A 15,242-nucleotide genomic window follows, 5' to 3' on the forward strand; every position below is an offset into this window, starting at 1 on the left:
CAAATGGGCATATAGGAGACTACATTTCTTTTAAGCTGTGGTAAGCCAGAGTTGCAAGACACAAGGCACAGTAGGGCCTTTAGGGCCAGAAATGGCCAGTTCTCTCTAATCCTCAAAGCATCCTCCATGAGACCCACCAGACCTCTTGCTAACCAAGTTCTCTTGGGGAGGTAAAAATAATTTAGCTTTACTGATTATAAGAACTTCCTTCTGGAGGTACTTTAAAAACAGTATTCTAATGAGTTAGGCAGATATCAGAAGGGGTGCAGCTGGTGGGGGAGTGGCACGGGGACCAGTCCATGCAAGGAAGTTCAAGCAAGGAAGAGACTTTTTGCTAAGAGTAGGTCAGGTGTCAGATCTGGGTTCAAATCTCGGCTCCAACTTTTACAAGCAAAAGCCTTTACTTTCACTTACCTTCCAGGACCTCCATAGTCTTATAGGAATAATAAATAATGCCCACCTTGCTGAACGCTTAGGAGACATAGCAAGATGGTGTATATAATAAATTGCCTGGCCCGATATCCCATGAATAGAAAGGGCACAGTGATATTATTATTGATGACAGATTTAAAGTCCCGATTACTCGTGGGGACAGTTTGGAGCTTGGAGATCTGGTGCATCTGGGGGGCCCACCCCCTCCCTGCTTCCCTCTTCACTTTGGCTCCTCCCACACCTGGGCCAGACCTTGAAATAGTTGCTCCTCTGCAGAGGTCCCGACAGCTGGTGGTTCGTGTTCTAGATCAAGCCCAGAGGGTTTTCATTTTGCCTGCATGGCATTCAAAATGTGCAGTGATTTAACTTTAGGGGTGGGTATTTCATTCCTAAATGCAGACTTCGGGGTCTGTTGGAAATCTGACAATGCAGGGCCCACATTCTCACTCACCCCAGCGGGAGGTGAGAAGCTGCCACGCTCTTTGGGCAGGACCAGAGGGCTCTGTCCAACCACCTCCAGCCTGGGTCACCTTGCATTGCTCACCTGACCCCAGGGACATTTGGGTTGGTGTCTCTGGTCTAAAATCTTGGCAGTAAAATACTGAGGGAAGCTGTTAACTAGGCCTGATGATGTGCAAATCCTGTTACTGTTTGGACTCTGGGGTATTTTATTCATTTTCCATTAACACAGAAGCAGAAGGGGCAAGATCTTTTACCCCTGAGTTCCCCTGGGGAAAATAAAACCGATGCTAAAACAAGCTAGAATAGTTAAACATTCTCAGTTGGTTCAACTTCAACCCTTTGATCTGGAATCACAGTTATCATAAAATGTTACAGCTAGCCAGCCCTCCATATTTCTATCCCCAAATGAAAAGCACAAGGCCCAGAGAGGGAGAGTAACTTGCCCAGAGTCACCCAGCAGGTTCGGCGCAGAACGGGGACCTGTAACCCTGTGGTCTTACAGAAGCTAACGAACAGCTTGTCTGCGCTCAAGGAACGAAGCTGGGTGTTGTTGGTGAGGAATACAGGACTGTGTATGGAGCCGACACACTCGGCCATGTCAGGCGTTGCTAATGCCACTGATCATGAACTGGAGGTCGTATCCATCTGTCCTCTATAACGATCCTGAAGGTGTCCTTTCAGCTCTCGGAGCTGATGCAGGACATTGGAACGGGGGGTGGTGGGGGAGGAAGGCTTGAGAGGAAGAAACCAGGTCGGTGTGGAGTCTCCTTGAGGTTCGGCTGTCTGGGTGTCTGTCTCTTGTCTGCTCTCATGTGCTCACACTCCACCCATGTGACCTTCTACACTTGGCATTCCAGGTTGGTTGGGACAATTTTTTCCCCCAGGGGACACCTGGCAATATCTGGAGACATTTTTTTTTTTCCTTTTTGCGGTATGCGGGCCTCTCACTGTTGTGGCCTCTCCCGTTGCGGAGCACAGGCTCCGGATGCACAGGCCCAGCGGCCATGGCTCACGGGCCCAGCCGCTCCGCGGCATATGGGATCCTCCCAGACCGGGGCACGAACCCGTATCCCCTGCATCGGCAGGCGGACTCTCAACCACTGCGCCACCAGGGAGGCCCTCTGGAGACATTTTTGGTTGTCATGGCTGGGGCGGGGAGGGTGTGCTACTAGCCTCTATTGGGTAGAGACCACAGATGCTACTAATGACCTTAAACTACACACGACAGTCCTCCTCCCCCCACTCTCGGCCTGCCCACCACTCCCCCTCTGCTACATGGCTTCTGCCCACCATCCATCCCACCAACAAAGAATTATCCAGCCCCTAATGTCAGCAGTACCGAGGTTGAGAGAAACCCTGCTCTAGCAGCAGGGAGGTGCAGACCAAGTTTTCCTTCCATTCGGTGCATGGAGAATTGTGCTCTCTGATCACTGCTGCAGTCTTGCAAACTGCTTTGCGTTCCCCCCTGTGCCTCACCTAATGTCTGACCTGACACTTTTTACCTGATTGTCCACTACCCCACATTTTAAAAACTCAAGGCTCTGGGTGGACGCTGAGGCGAGTCCTTGCGGCAATAAAACCAAGTTATCTGGAGACTTCAAGTTGCCGCAGACCGATGCAGGGTGTGTCCTGTGTGTGTCTGTATTTCTTTCAGTCCTCAAGTTCTCTCCCTATTTCAAAGAAGGTAGACAAAGCAGAAAAGATCACTTTGAAAATATATCTTTATTCAGATTCCACCATAACTAGGTGTGCCATGATGGGCAAGTTACTTAACCTCTCTGTGCCTCAGTTTCCTCATCTGTAAACCAGAGGTAATGGTGCTTCGCATAGCCTTTTTGAGGGGATTAAATGAGATAATAGCTGGCATTCAATAAGATAAAGCAGCAGCTATGATTACTAATATTAATAATATTAATTTGCTAGGCTCACCACATTTTCTCAAGACAAATCTATGGGATTTAATAAGTGTTTGGTGGGAAAAGAGGTCTGTGGCTAAATGTTTTTGAGAGCCATGGGCTCAAAGGAGTGAAATAGCTTTCAGATGTCAGGACCTCAGATATCCCGATGGGATTTCTCCCTCTTAATGATGGGGTGGGTAGATGTGTAGTGCTTTTCAAATGGATTTGACCACAGAATCGATTTCTTTTTTTTTTTTTTTTTGGCCATGCCTCAAGGCATGTGGGATCTTAGTTCCCTGACCAGGGATCAAACCCGCATCCCCCGCATTGGAAGCACAGAGTCTTAACCACTGGACCACCAGGGAAGTCCCCAGAATTGATTTCTGAAGAGTGTCTCAACCTCCCTGAATCCTGCCCCACCCCACCCCAAATATTTTGAGGGATTAGGGTTCCAAGGAACACACTCTGAGAAACGCCATTCTAGGGTGAAGCCAAGCTCCTCTTCCCTTCTCCTTCTTTCTTTTGACCAAAACAGATTTCACACATCGTGACTGTCAGACTTCAAAGACATGGGAAGCAACCCAGCCTCTCTCCTTTTTCTGGACAGAGCCTGAATCTTTGTTTGCATTTTTGAGTCCTAGATTAGGCAGGGTTCGTGGCAGTGGGAATTCCTCTGTCCTTTTATTTTTCTGTTGTAGTTTTTGCTTTTTTTTCTGATTTGTAGGGCAACTCACCAACATCGTAATTAGAAAGAGCCCACTTAGTTGTCATGCTGCTCTAAACAAATAAAACATGTCTCCCGGCCCTCTTGAGTATACTTGGCTACCATTCAAAAACTTTTCATTGATTGTACTTATACTATCGAACTGCACAATTAAGTGCTTAAGGTGGTGAATTTTATTATGTGTATTTTACCATAATTAAAGATAAAAAGAAAAAAAATTTTTTCCATTGAAGTATACTTTATATCAGAACAGTACACCTCCCTGTGGGTATGCAGCCTGGTGAATTTCCACAAAGTGGGCACACCCATGTGACTGGCACTCAGATCAAGAAACAGAACATCAACCCCACAAACCCCCATCATGTCCTACACTTCCAGTTACAACATCTGACATCTACCACCTTAGGTTAGATTTGCCTGGTTTTGAACCTCATATACAGGCACACCTCGTGTTATTGCCCTTCACAGATACTGTGGTTTTTTTTACAAATTAAAGGCTTATGGCAAATCTGTGTCGAGCAAGTCTATCGGTGCCATTTTTCCAACAGCATTTGCTCACTTTGTGTCTCTGTGACACATTTTGGTAATTCTTGCTATATTTAAGGCTTTTTCATTACAATATTTGTTATGGTGATCTGTGATCAGTGATTTTGTTGTTGCTGCTATGACTCGCTGAAGGCTCAGATGATGGCTAGCATTTTTTAACAATCAAGTATTTTTAATTAAGGTGCATATGTTGACATAATAACACATTCGACATAATGCTGTTGTACACTTAATAGATGACAGCATAGTGTAAACATAACCTTTATAAGCACCGGGAAACCAAAATATCCATGTGACTTGCTTTATTGTGATATTTGCTTTATTGAGATGGTCTGGAACTGAACTTGCAGCATCTTCACGTTCTGCCTGCAAACAGAATCGCACAGTATGTCCTTCTTGTGTTTTGCCTTCTTTCACACAAGTGTTTGTGAGGTTTGTTCTTATCACGGTGTGGAGTTATAGTTCACTTCATCTGATTTGGGTCCCATTTTGAATGTTTATTATGTGCCGGTCACTGTGCTAGGTGCCTTAAAGGGTTGGTTCATTGATTGCAAATACTCCACTGAGCTTCTGACAAGCCCATCAAGCTTGTGTAGGAGACAGAAGAGCACAGGCTTCGAATCAGACCTGGGTTCGGATCCCAGCTCTGCCACTTTTTAGCTGTGTGACCTCAGGCAGATTCCTTCACCTCTTTGAGCCCCAGTTTCCATGTCTGTAAGGTGGAGCTGACCATCAAACGGAACTCCTAAGGCTGTGGTGGTGTCGCTCGATGGTCCTGCATGTGAAGGATTTAGCCCAGGGCCTGTGAGGAGGCCAGGAGTGTTAAGTATCACTGTTTGGTGTTCAAAAAACTCTGCCTGGGTATGACATACAGCCAAGTGGGAGATGGTGTGATATTGACATTGCTTACATGTAGAAGATAGTTTTATAAATTTTGCGTAGTAATATCTTTCCTTTTAAGGAAAATGTCAATCATGCAAAAGTAGACAGAAGAGTTTAACCCTCCTACAGGTACTCCATCAAGCGACTCCAGCAATTAACACTGGGCCGATCCTGGCTCCACCCAAATTTCCTCCCTGCCCTGATTATTTTGAGGTAAACCCCAGATTTATCATTTCATCTATAAATACTATATGATTTTCTTATTTATTTATTTATTTATGGCTGCGTTGGGTCTTTGTTGCTGCGCGTAGGCTTTCTCTAGTTGCGGCAAGCGGGGGCTACTCTTCGTTGTGGTGTGTGGGCTTCTCATTGCGGTGGCTTCTCGTTGCGGAGCACGGGCTCTAGGCACGCGGGCTTCAGTGGTTGTGGCACACAGGCTCAGTAGTTGTGGCACACGGGCTTAGTTGCTCCACGGCATGTGGGATCTTCCCGGACCAGGGCTCGAACCCATGTCCCCTGCATTGGCAGGCGGATTCTTAACCGCTGCGCCACCAGGAAAGTCCCTAAAGCGTGGCTTTTTAAGACAGCAAAATGTACTTTTATTTCTGATTTGCTCCGTATGTGGATGTGCATGTTGACAGGATAGGGGAGTTCTTTCTCTGCCTCTGTCAGTGTTCGTCTTTTATTGTACTTGTTAGACCTTTTCATTATGAAAATTTTCAAACATATGCAAAAGTGGAGAGAACAGTATGACGTACCCCTTGGTTCCTGTCACTCACCTTCCATATGAGGCCAATCATTTCACCCCCACCCTCCTCCCATTTCTTTTGTGGGTCCCAAAGTCCCTTCTAATCTATAGGTTACCCTTTTTTAAAATACTTTACCTGTTAAAGAAACTGAGTCATTTGTCCTATGCTTTCCCACCTTGTGGGCTTTGTCACATGCCCGTGACCTTGTTTGGCATGTTCCCTGTGCCCTGCATTTCCCTTAAATTGGTGTTAGATCCAGAGGCTTTGTTGGCTTTGGTCCCCCAACACCACCCCATTTTCCTTTTTGTAAGAATATTTCATTGGTGGTGGTGGCACTTCCTAGAGCAACCCCTCTGGAGGCACATAACCTCTGATCGACTTTGTTTTTGCAACGTTAAGGTTAATGAGTAGGTATAGGAGGTGCCGGCCCGATCCATCCATTATGAAGTTTGCCGTCTGCTTTTCATCTAATACAGTGGGTCTGAAAGTGTGGACCCCAGGCCAGCATCCTCAGCATCACCTGGGAACCTGTTAGAAATGCAGGTCTTGGGCTCATCCCAGACCTACTGACTTGGAAGCTCTGGGGTGGGCCCAGCCATCTGTGATTCCACAGCTGCCCGAGTGAAGCTGATGCACAAGGAAGTTTGAGAATCAATGGTCTGATGTTTTAGCAACATTGATAGTCATTGTCAAGGCCCATTATTTTATTCAGAGTTCCAAAATCGCTACATTTTGGTTTCATCATTTCTTCCACCTTTATTGGCTGGAATTCTTCTAAGTAGAAGGTAGTATTTTTTTTTTTTAACAGTGAAAGTGAGGTGAAGGGAGGATGTTGGACTCATTACATCCCAAGAGAAATTCAATAACAATTTAAAGATGCAGGAAACGTGATTGTTAAACCTGGGACAGTGCACATTCTCTACGATTCTTTAGTTCACTTTTTGGAATAACTGAAGTGATTATTCAGATTTAGGGAATGATTCACCCATTTCTCCATCTTTTTTTTAAAAAAAAAGAGCTACTAGATCAGGTCTCCCAGAAGAAATAACCATCCCTTCTGAACAAATCAACTTTTGGGTTTTTTTTTTTTAATTTGTATTTTTACTTTAAAATAAGTTTGGGATTGAGTGAATTTGTTGGCAGCCTTTGGTTTGTATTATTGTTATTTTCACCCCAGAAGAGAAAAGTGGGAGTAACTGCCCCTCTGATTTTTGCCTTGCAAAGTCTGCATTTTAGGAAGTGGCTGCCCAGCTCCAGGGGCCCATTGATGGGATATGGGGGTTTCTCCATCTCCGTGGGATTTGTTGGCCTAAGTGTGGAGATTATGTTGGTGAATTCAAAAGAGTTATGAGGGCTTCCCTGGTGGCGCAGTGGTTGAGAACCTGCCTGCCAATGCAGGGGACACAGGTTCGAGCCCTGGTCTGGGAAGGTCCCACATGCCGCGGAGCAACTAAGCCCGTGCGCCACAACTGCTGAGCCTGTGCTCTAGAGCCTGCGAGCCACAACTACTGAGCCTGTGCGCTGCAACTACTGAAGCCTGCGCGCCTAGAGCCCATGCTCCTCAACAAGAGAAGCCACCGCAATGAGAAGCCCGCGCACCGCAACGAAGGGTAGCCCCCGCTCGTTGCCAACTAGAGAGAGCCCACATGCAGCAACGAAGACCCAACGCAGCCAAAAATAAATAAATAAATTTATTTTAAAAAAAAAAAGAGTTATGAATTGTTTTCTGCTGAAGTAGGGGGATCAACCACACAGTACGTCCTGGTGGCTGTACATCCTAACTCAGCTTGCACCTTAGTTCTTTGGAACAAACAGTGGATGGGGGAGGAGAGATGGGGTCGGCTGGAGGAGCTGAGTGAGAGCAGGTGTTACTAGAGCAGGGCAGCTCCTTCAGGTATGGTCAGAGGGTCTGGAATGGGCCCTTGGATCGGCCTATAAAGAGTCTGTTGCCTCAACACCTTGTCTCATGTACACATCTAGACAACAGAATGGAGAATCTGTTACAAATGGGCTCCCCATGTTGAGAGGGCATTTAATGACTTGACATTTTATATAAAGACAGACTTCTTGTCAATTATTTAGTGACCTTGAGGAACAGTTTGTAGAAAGGCAGCATCAGTGTTTTAGTTTCCCCTTTTCTTTACCAGTTTTCAATACAACGGGTTGATTCCCCAGCATCTTACAAGGATGACTTGTGAATTTTTTTTAATCATTATGAGCTCATGGATTTAAACATATTCACCTTTCAACTCTTGTCCCATATTTGACCAAATAGAACCCTAGTTTAATATTTTAGTGTGTAGTTTTCTAGACTTTTAAAAATGTATACACAGACATATAAAATGACAAGAATTACTCTATTATAAATATTTTAATCAGCTTTATTGAGGTATAATCTACATATAACTCACCATTTTAAAAAAAATTCACTGATTTTTAAGTGTACAGCTCAATGAGTTTTGTCAAATGTATACAGTTATATAATCACCACCGTAATCAGGATATAGAATGTTTTCATCGCCCCCAGATTTCCTTTGTGCCTCTTGGCGGTCAGTGGCCTCCCCAGCCTCTGGCAACCACTGATCTGCTTTCTGTCACCATAGTTTTGCCTTTTCTAGACTTCCACATTAGTGGAATAATAGAGCATGTAGACTGGGTCTTGCTTCTTTCACTGAGCTTGCTTTTGAGATTCGTCTATTTTATTGTGTAGTTTGTTCCTTTTTATTGCTGTGTATTCCATTTATTCATATTGTTTTTAACCTAAAAAGATATCATAAATATCTTTGCATGGTCCAAAGTCATCTATTGTGTTATTCCATTTATATGCAATGCCCCGAAAAGGCAAATCTATAGAGACAGATAGTAGATTAGTGGTTGCTGAGGGTTGTGGGTAGGAACAGGGAGTGATTGCAGACCAGCATGAGGAAATCCTTTTTGAGATGATGGGAATGGTCCAAAATTTAGCATCATGATAATGCACAGCTCTGTAACTTTACTAAAAATCATTGAATTGTGCATTTACAATGAGAGGATTTTAAAGCATGTAAATGACAAATAAATATGTTAAGATGAAAGGGAAAAATCTGTTTGTTAATTTTTAATTTTTTTATTTCTCAAATCTATAATTTGCATTTTAATTAATTAATAGTCTTTTTTTTTTTTTTTCTTTTTTGCGGTACGCGGGCCTCTTACTGTTGTGGCCTCTCCCGTTGCGGAGCACAGGCTCCGGATGCACAGGCTCAGCGGCCATGGCTCACGGGCCCAGCTGCTCCGTGGCATGTGGGATCTTCCTGGACCGGGGCACAAACCCGTGTCCCCTGCATCAGCAGGCAGACTCTCAACCACAGTGCCACCAGGGAAGCCCAATTTATAGTCTTTTAATGTTCAAAAATTGTGTGCAAATCTGTAACCAGCATTAAGTCTATGAATTATCACTTTTATTATTTCTTCTTTTTTTAACATTCTTTTTTAAAATATTCTTTTCCATTATGGTTTATCACAGGATATTGAATATAGTTCCCTGTGCTACACATTAGGACCTTGTTGTTTATCCATTCTAAATGTAATAATTTGCATCTATCAACCCCAAACTCCTAGTCCATCTCTCTCCCTCCCCCTCTCCCCCATGGCAACCACAAGTCTGATCTCTATGTCTGTGAGTCTGTTTCTGTTTTGTAGATAGGTTCATTTATCCATATTTTAGATTCCACATGTAAGTGATATCATATGGTATTTGTCTTTCTCTTTCTGACTTACTTCACTTAGTATGATAATCTCTAGCTGCATCCATGTTGCTGAAAATGGCATTATTTCGTTCTTTTTTATGGCCAAGTAGTATTCCATTGTATATATGTACCACATCTTCTTTACCCATTCATCTGTCGATGGACATTTAGGTTGTTTCCATGTTTTGGCTATTGTGAACAGTCCTGCTATGAACATATGGGTGCATGTATCTTTCTGAATTATAGTTTTGTCTGGGTATATTCCCAGGAGTGGGATTACTGGATCATATGGTAATTCTGTTTTTAGTTTTCTGAGGAACCTCCATACTGTTTTCCATAGTGGCTGTACCAACTTCCATTCCCACTAACAGTGTAGGAGGGTTCGAAAGGGAAAAATCTTTGTGTGGCATAAATAAGTCTACATCTTGAATTTTGGGTGGAATTATAGGATTCTGTTGCCTGTATGCTCTGTAATTTAACAAGGTACTCACTGAAGGCCGTTTGGATTGCTTGCAGGTTTTGCTGTTCCAAATAGCACTGCAATGCACATTTTTATATATCTGTTAGCACTTCTCAGTTTCCTTAAGCTAAATTGCTAGAAATCGAATTGCAGGTCAGGGGGTGTGCATGAATTTTAGGAACTTTCCATCTGTAAGGGCAATGTATGCAGAGGCCCAGACCCTACACTCTTGACAACACTGGATATTATCTGTGGTGCTCATCTTATCCAAGCTATGGGTGAAAAGCAATATCTCACTGCTTCACCTTGTATTTCTTCATTTACTAGTGAGGCTGAACATCTTTTTCTTATGTGGATTGGCTATTTGAAAGTGTTTTTAAAGTATCTCTTTTTGTTGATCATAAATTTAATAAAAGTTATAAAACGATAAGTATGGCAAAAATACATAATAGAAAGTATACCCATGTTCAGAGTAGCATTATTCACAATAGAGAAAATGTGGAAGTAATTCAAGTGTCCATCAACAGCTGAATGGGTAAACAAAATGTCATATATCCATACAATGGAATATTATTCAGCCTTACAAAAGGAAGGAAATTCTGATTCATGCTGCAACATGGTTGAACCTTGAGGACATTATGCTAAGTGACATATGCCAGTGACAAAAGGACAAACACTGTATGATTCCACTGATATGAGGTTCCTAGAGTAGTGAAATTCATAGAGATAGAAAGTAGAGGGCTTCCCTGGTGGCACAGTGGTTAAGAATCTGCCTGCCAGTGCAGGGGACACGGGTTCGAGCCCTGCTCCAGGAAGATCCCACATGCTACAGAGCAACTCAGCCCATGCACCACAACTACCGAGCCTGCGCTCTAGAGCCCGTGAGCCACAACTACTGGGCCCGTGTGCCACAACTACTGAAGCCCACGTGCCTAGAGCCCGTGCTCCACAACAAGAGAAGCCACCGCAATAAGAAGCCTGCACCCTGCAACGAAAGGTAGCCCCTGCTCGCTGCAACTAGAGAAAGCCTGCGTGCAGCAACGAAGACCCAACACAGCCAAAAATAAATAAATAAATAATAATAGTAATAAAAGATAAATTTTAAAAAAACAAAACAAAACAAAAAAGAAAAGAAAGTAGAATGGTGGTTGCCAGTGGCTGGAGGGAAGAGGCAATGGGGAATTAGTCTTTAATGGGTGTGGAGTCTCAGTTTTGCAAGATGAAAAGAGTTCTGGGGCTGGATGGTGGTGATACTTGTACAACAATATGAATGTACTTAATGTCACTGAACTTAGTGTCATAAAATGAGTAAGATAGTATACTTATATATATTTTACCACAATAAAAAATTGGGAAAAAAACCATAAGAAGTAAAAATCCCTTCATAACTATATTGATAAGTGCATATTTCTCCAGTTATTCTGTCTATATGGATTCTAAATATTTTTAAATAAAATGGGTTATTATACCTACTATTTTACAATATTCCCTATATTTCATTTTTAAACAGTTTTTATTGAGATATAATTTAAGTACCATACAATTCACCCATTTAAATTGTACAATTGAATGGCTTTTAGCATATTCACAGAATTGTGCATCCATCACTGCAGTACATTCTAGAACATTTTCATTACTCCAAAAAGAAACCCTGTACCCCTTTGCTGTCACCCTCTAATTCTCTCCCAGCTGTTGGCAACCACTAATCTACTTTCTATCTCTATGGATTTGCCTATTCTGGACATTTTGGGTAAGTGGAATCATATAATATGTGGTCCTCTGTGACTAGATTCTTTTACTTAGCATAGTGTTTTCAAGATTCATTAATGCTCAGTGTATATCAGTACCCCATTCCTTTTTATGGCTGAATAATATTCCATTATATGGAGAGGCCACATTTTATTTATCCATTCATCTGTTGATGGACATTTGGGGTTTTTTTTTTTGACACTTCTTGGCTATTAGAAATAATGCTTCTATGAACATTCGCTTATGAGTTTTTGTGTGGAGGTATGTTTTCATTTCTCTTGGGTATATACCCAGTAATGGGATTGTTGGATCATATGATAACTCTCTGTTTAACCATTTGAGGACCCCCCTTTTATTTTTACAGTAAACTATAAGACTTGGATATCTTCCTGTGTCAACACACCTCGACATACTTCTTGCATCTTAACCCCTGGATAGCATTTCATTGTATGAAAATATAATGGTTTATGTACCCATGCCATGTTGATGGACAACAGGCAATGATGGAGATACTTTTCTTTTTTTAAAAAATAAATTTATTTATTTATTTGTTTGTTTTTATTTTTGGCTGCGTTGGGTCTTCTTTGCTGCACGGGCTTTCTCTAGTTGCGACGAGCAGGGGCTACTCTTTGTTGCAGTGCATGGGCTTCTCATTGCAGTGGCTTCTCTTGTTGCAGAGCACGGGCTCTAGGCACGCAGGCTTCAGTAGTTGTGGCACGTGGGCTCAGTAGTTGTGGCACGCGGGCTCAGTAGTTGTGGCTCGCGGGCTCTTGAGCGTAGGCTCAGTAGTTGTGGCGCACGGGCTTAGTTGCTCCGCAGCATGTGGGATCTTCCTGGAGCGGGGCTCGAACCCGTGTCCCTTGCATTAGCAGGCAGATTCTTAACCAGTGCGCCACCAGGGAAGCCCCTGGAGATCCTTTTCTGAAGGGCCTTTGGGTTGTTTCCATTTTTTGACAACATAAACCATCCTGCAGGGAACACCTTTGTACTCTATGGAATGTTTTTGCAGACTGCATTCCCAGACATGATGAGGTGAGGGCTTTATCTGTCTTTAGGGCTTGGTTCTGGTCTAATTCTGACCCTGTGGCCTTATTCCCCAGGGGACCAGCCAGGCACCATGGCACAGAAGGACCAGCTCAGTGATGACGAGAAGTTCCTCTTTGTGGACAAAAACTTCTTCAACAACCCAGTGGCCCAGGCTGACTGGGCCGCCAAGAAGCTAGTGTGGGTCCCTTCGGAGAAGCAGGGCTTCGAGGCGGCCAGCATCAAGGAGGAGAAGGGGGATGAGGTGATCGTGGAGCTAGTGGAGAATGGCAAGAAGGTCACGGTCGGCAAAGATGATATCCAGAAGATGAACCCGCCCAAGTTCTCCAAGGTGGAGGACATGGCAGAGCTGACGTGTCTCAATGAAGCTTCTGTGCTGCACAACCTGAGGGAGAGGTACTTCTCAGGACTCATATACGTGAGTATCTTGGGGCAGCCAGTCACTTCTTGCTGGCCTCCTGCACCCCTGAGGGAAGGGAGAGGCTTGGAGATGTCTTCGGGGTGCAGGTTGGGAGGCTGAAGTTTTCACTGAGGGAGGCTGCATGGTAGGATGGAATCGTCCAGACCTGGCTTCCCATTCACCTTGCCCTACCTAGTTCTGTGACATTGAACAGGTTATTTCACCTCTTGAAACCTCAGTTTTCCCATCTGCAAAATGAGAACCATCACCCTCCCCACGTAAAGGAGATCCAAAGATTCCATGTGATCCCATAGGCGCTTGGTCAGTGCTCAACGGATTTCAGTGAAGTAGTTCCCTGCCCTTCCTCCATCTTGGAAATAAAGAAGGGCTCTTAACCTCCTTGGGAAGGCTGGTCCATCCTGGCAGTCAAGTAGGTAGGAGACATGAGGATCTTGGTGAGGTTTGGTGGAGGCCTTCCCTGTCCCAAATGGGAATGCCTAGATTGACCTGGACTCCTCTGGGTCGACTGTGCAGATCAGAGTGGACTAGAGCTGCACTGTCCAATATGGTAGCCACCGGCCACATGTGGCTAACTAAATTTAGATGTAAACTAATTAAGCATCAATTCTTAAAAGTTCACTTCTTCACTTGTACTGGGCTTCATGTTAAATGCCCAACAGCCACCTGTGGCTAGTGGCTGCTGTAAACCTGTGATAGCACAAGTATAGAACATTCCCATCACTGCAGAAAGCTCTGTGGGTCAGTCTGGACTAGATGATGTGTGACTCAGGGGTACAGGTTCCTTGTGGGGTGGGCCAGCTCCCCAGGATATAGAAGGACATGGTAACCCCATTAAGCCAAACTGGTGGGCAGAGGGTGCCCCAGTCCAGCCTTTGTCTATCTTGCCTCTCAGAAAGGGTATGTTAATCCCTTGGGCAAGTTATCTAATTTCTCTGAAATTTTGTTTCCTTCTCTGTAAAATGAACACAAGAATAGTACCAGCCTCACAGACTGGGTTACTCTGAAAAGAAAACACTTGGCATGCTTCCTGGCATGTTGTAGGCACTCAACATGCTAGGTGTTGTTGTTATTAGTTTTGTTGCTGTTATGGTCATTTTTGTTATTACCAGACAGATGTTCTTGGATTCTTTGCAAACTTACGGAAACAGTCACCTCCATCTTTAGGCCCTCTGGTCCTGCCCTTTGTGTTTTACCATGTGAAAATTACAAAACTCCCTTGTCATCTCTAAAATTGTCCTGCAGAATGTTTTCCTAATTAGGAAAATAAAGCACATTCATTCCGGAAGATTTGGAAAATTCAGAAAAGCACAGTAGATAACAGCTGATAAGATGTTGGTGCATTCCTGGTATTTCTTTGCGAGAATAGTGCGTGTTTACATATTGAAAAACCTGTGGACCTAGGCTGGGGACCTGCTCTTCTTTCTACGTACAAGTCAGTGATGAACATCCCCATTGCTCATTCATAACTCCAAAATGCCCCTTTATGGGCTTTGTGACCTATCCTATGGATGTACCATAATTAATGATCTATTCTTCTTATGGATTGTTCAGAGGGGGTTACAATGGGTTGTTTTTTTTTAAAGAGCCAAGGGGGAACGGGGGAGCAACTCATAATTCTATAAATGCCTTCTCTTTATCTCATTTAATTAGTACAACATCCACTGAATGAAGTATGCTAGTCTGTAAGATGGGACGAGCATACTTCATTCAGTGGATGTTGTGCTAATTAAAGCTGAGGCTCAGAGTACTAAAGACTCTCTAAGGATAGTCTAAGATGCTCTCTAACTAAGCAGGGAAAGTCCCTTTTGTCGATACCACTCCTTGTTTGGAAGCATTATCAACCTGCTACAACCTGGTACAGAGTGGATATTTCTAAGGACACCAATCTGCAGGGAGCAAAAGGGGAGCTGGGCTCCTGTGGGCCTCCTGTCCAAGATGAGTTATCTTCATCCAAGGAGGTCAAGGATGGGCCTGGATATGAATCTCACCTGCTATGCTCTGACACAGATGTTTGAGCCCAAAATAGAAATCAGGAAAAATGAGGGGCTTATGAAGGTCCCAAGACCCAGACTATCTTCTGACAGCAGATTAAAAAATGAATCAAATCTTCAAATTCCTGCTATGCTTCTCTGGACAGATTAGATGAAAAG

General features: G+C 43.7%; 1 protein-coding gene across 5 annotated transcripts in view; it reads left to right on the top strand.

Annotated features, from left to right (window-relative positions):
• The first annotated feature begins 12,744 nt into the window (after nucleotides 1–12,744).
• The window catches only part of MYH11 (myosin heavy chain 11), a 110,076-nt gene continuing 107,578 nt past the window's right edge, over nucleotides 12,745–15,242 (top strand). For all 5 annotated transcript variants that reach the window (XM_060078192.1, XM_060078191.1, XM_060078195.1 and 2 more), the window contains exon 1: nucleotides 12,745–13,089. In XM_060078192.1, the coding sequence (XP_059934175.1) occupies nucleotides 12,745–13,089 (345 nt within the window). The remainder of the gene's footprint in view (nucleotides 13,090–15,242) is intronic.

Source organism: Mesoplodon densirostris, chromosome 16 (genome assembly GCF_025265405.1).
Source record: "Mesoplodon densirostris isolate mMesDen1 chromosome 16, mMesDen1 primary haplotype, whole genome shotgun sequence".
In the NCBI taxonomy this organism is placed as follows: Eukaryota; Metazoa; Chordata; class Mammalia; order Artiodactyla; family Ziphiidae; genus Mesoplodon; species Mesoplodon densirostris.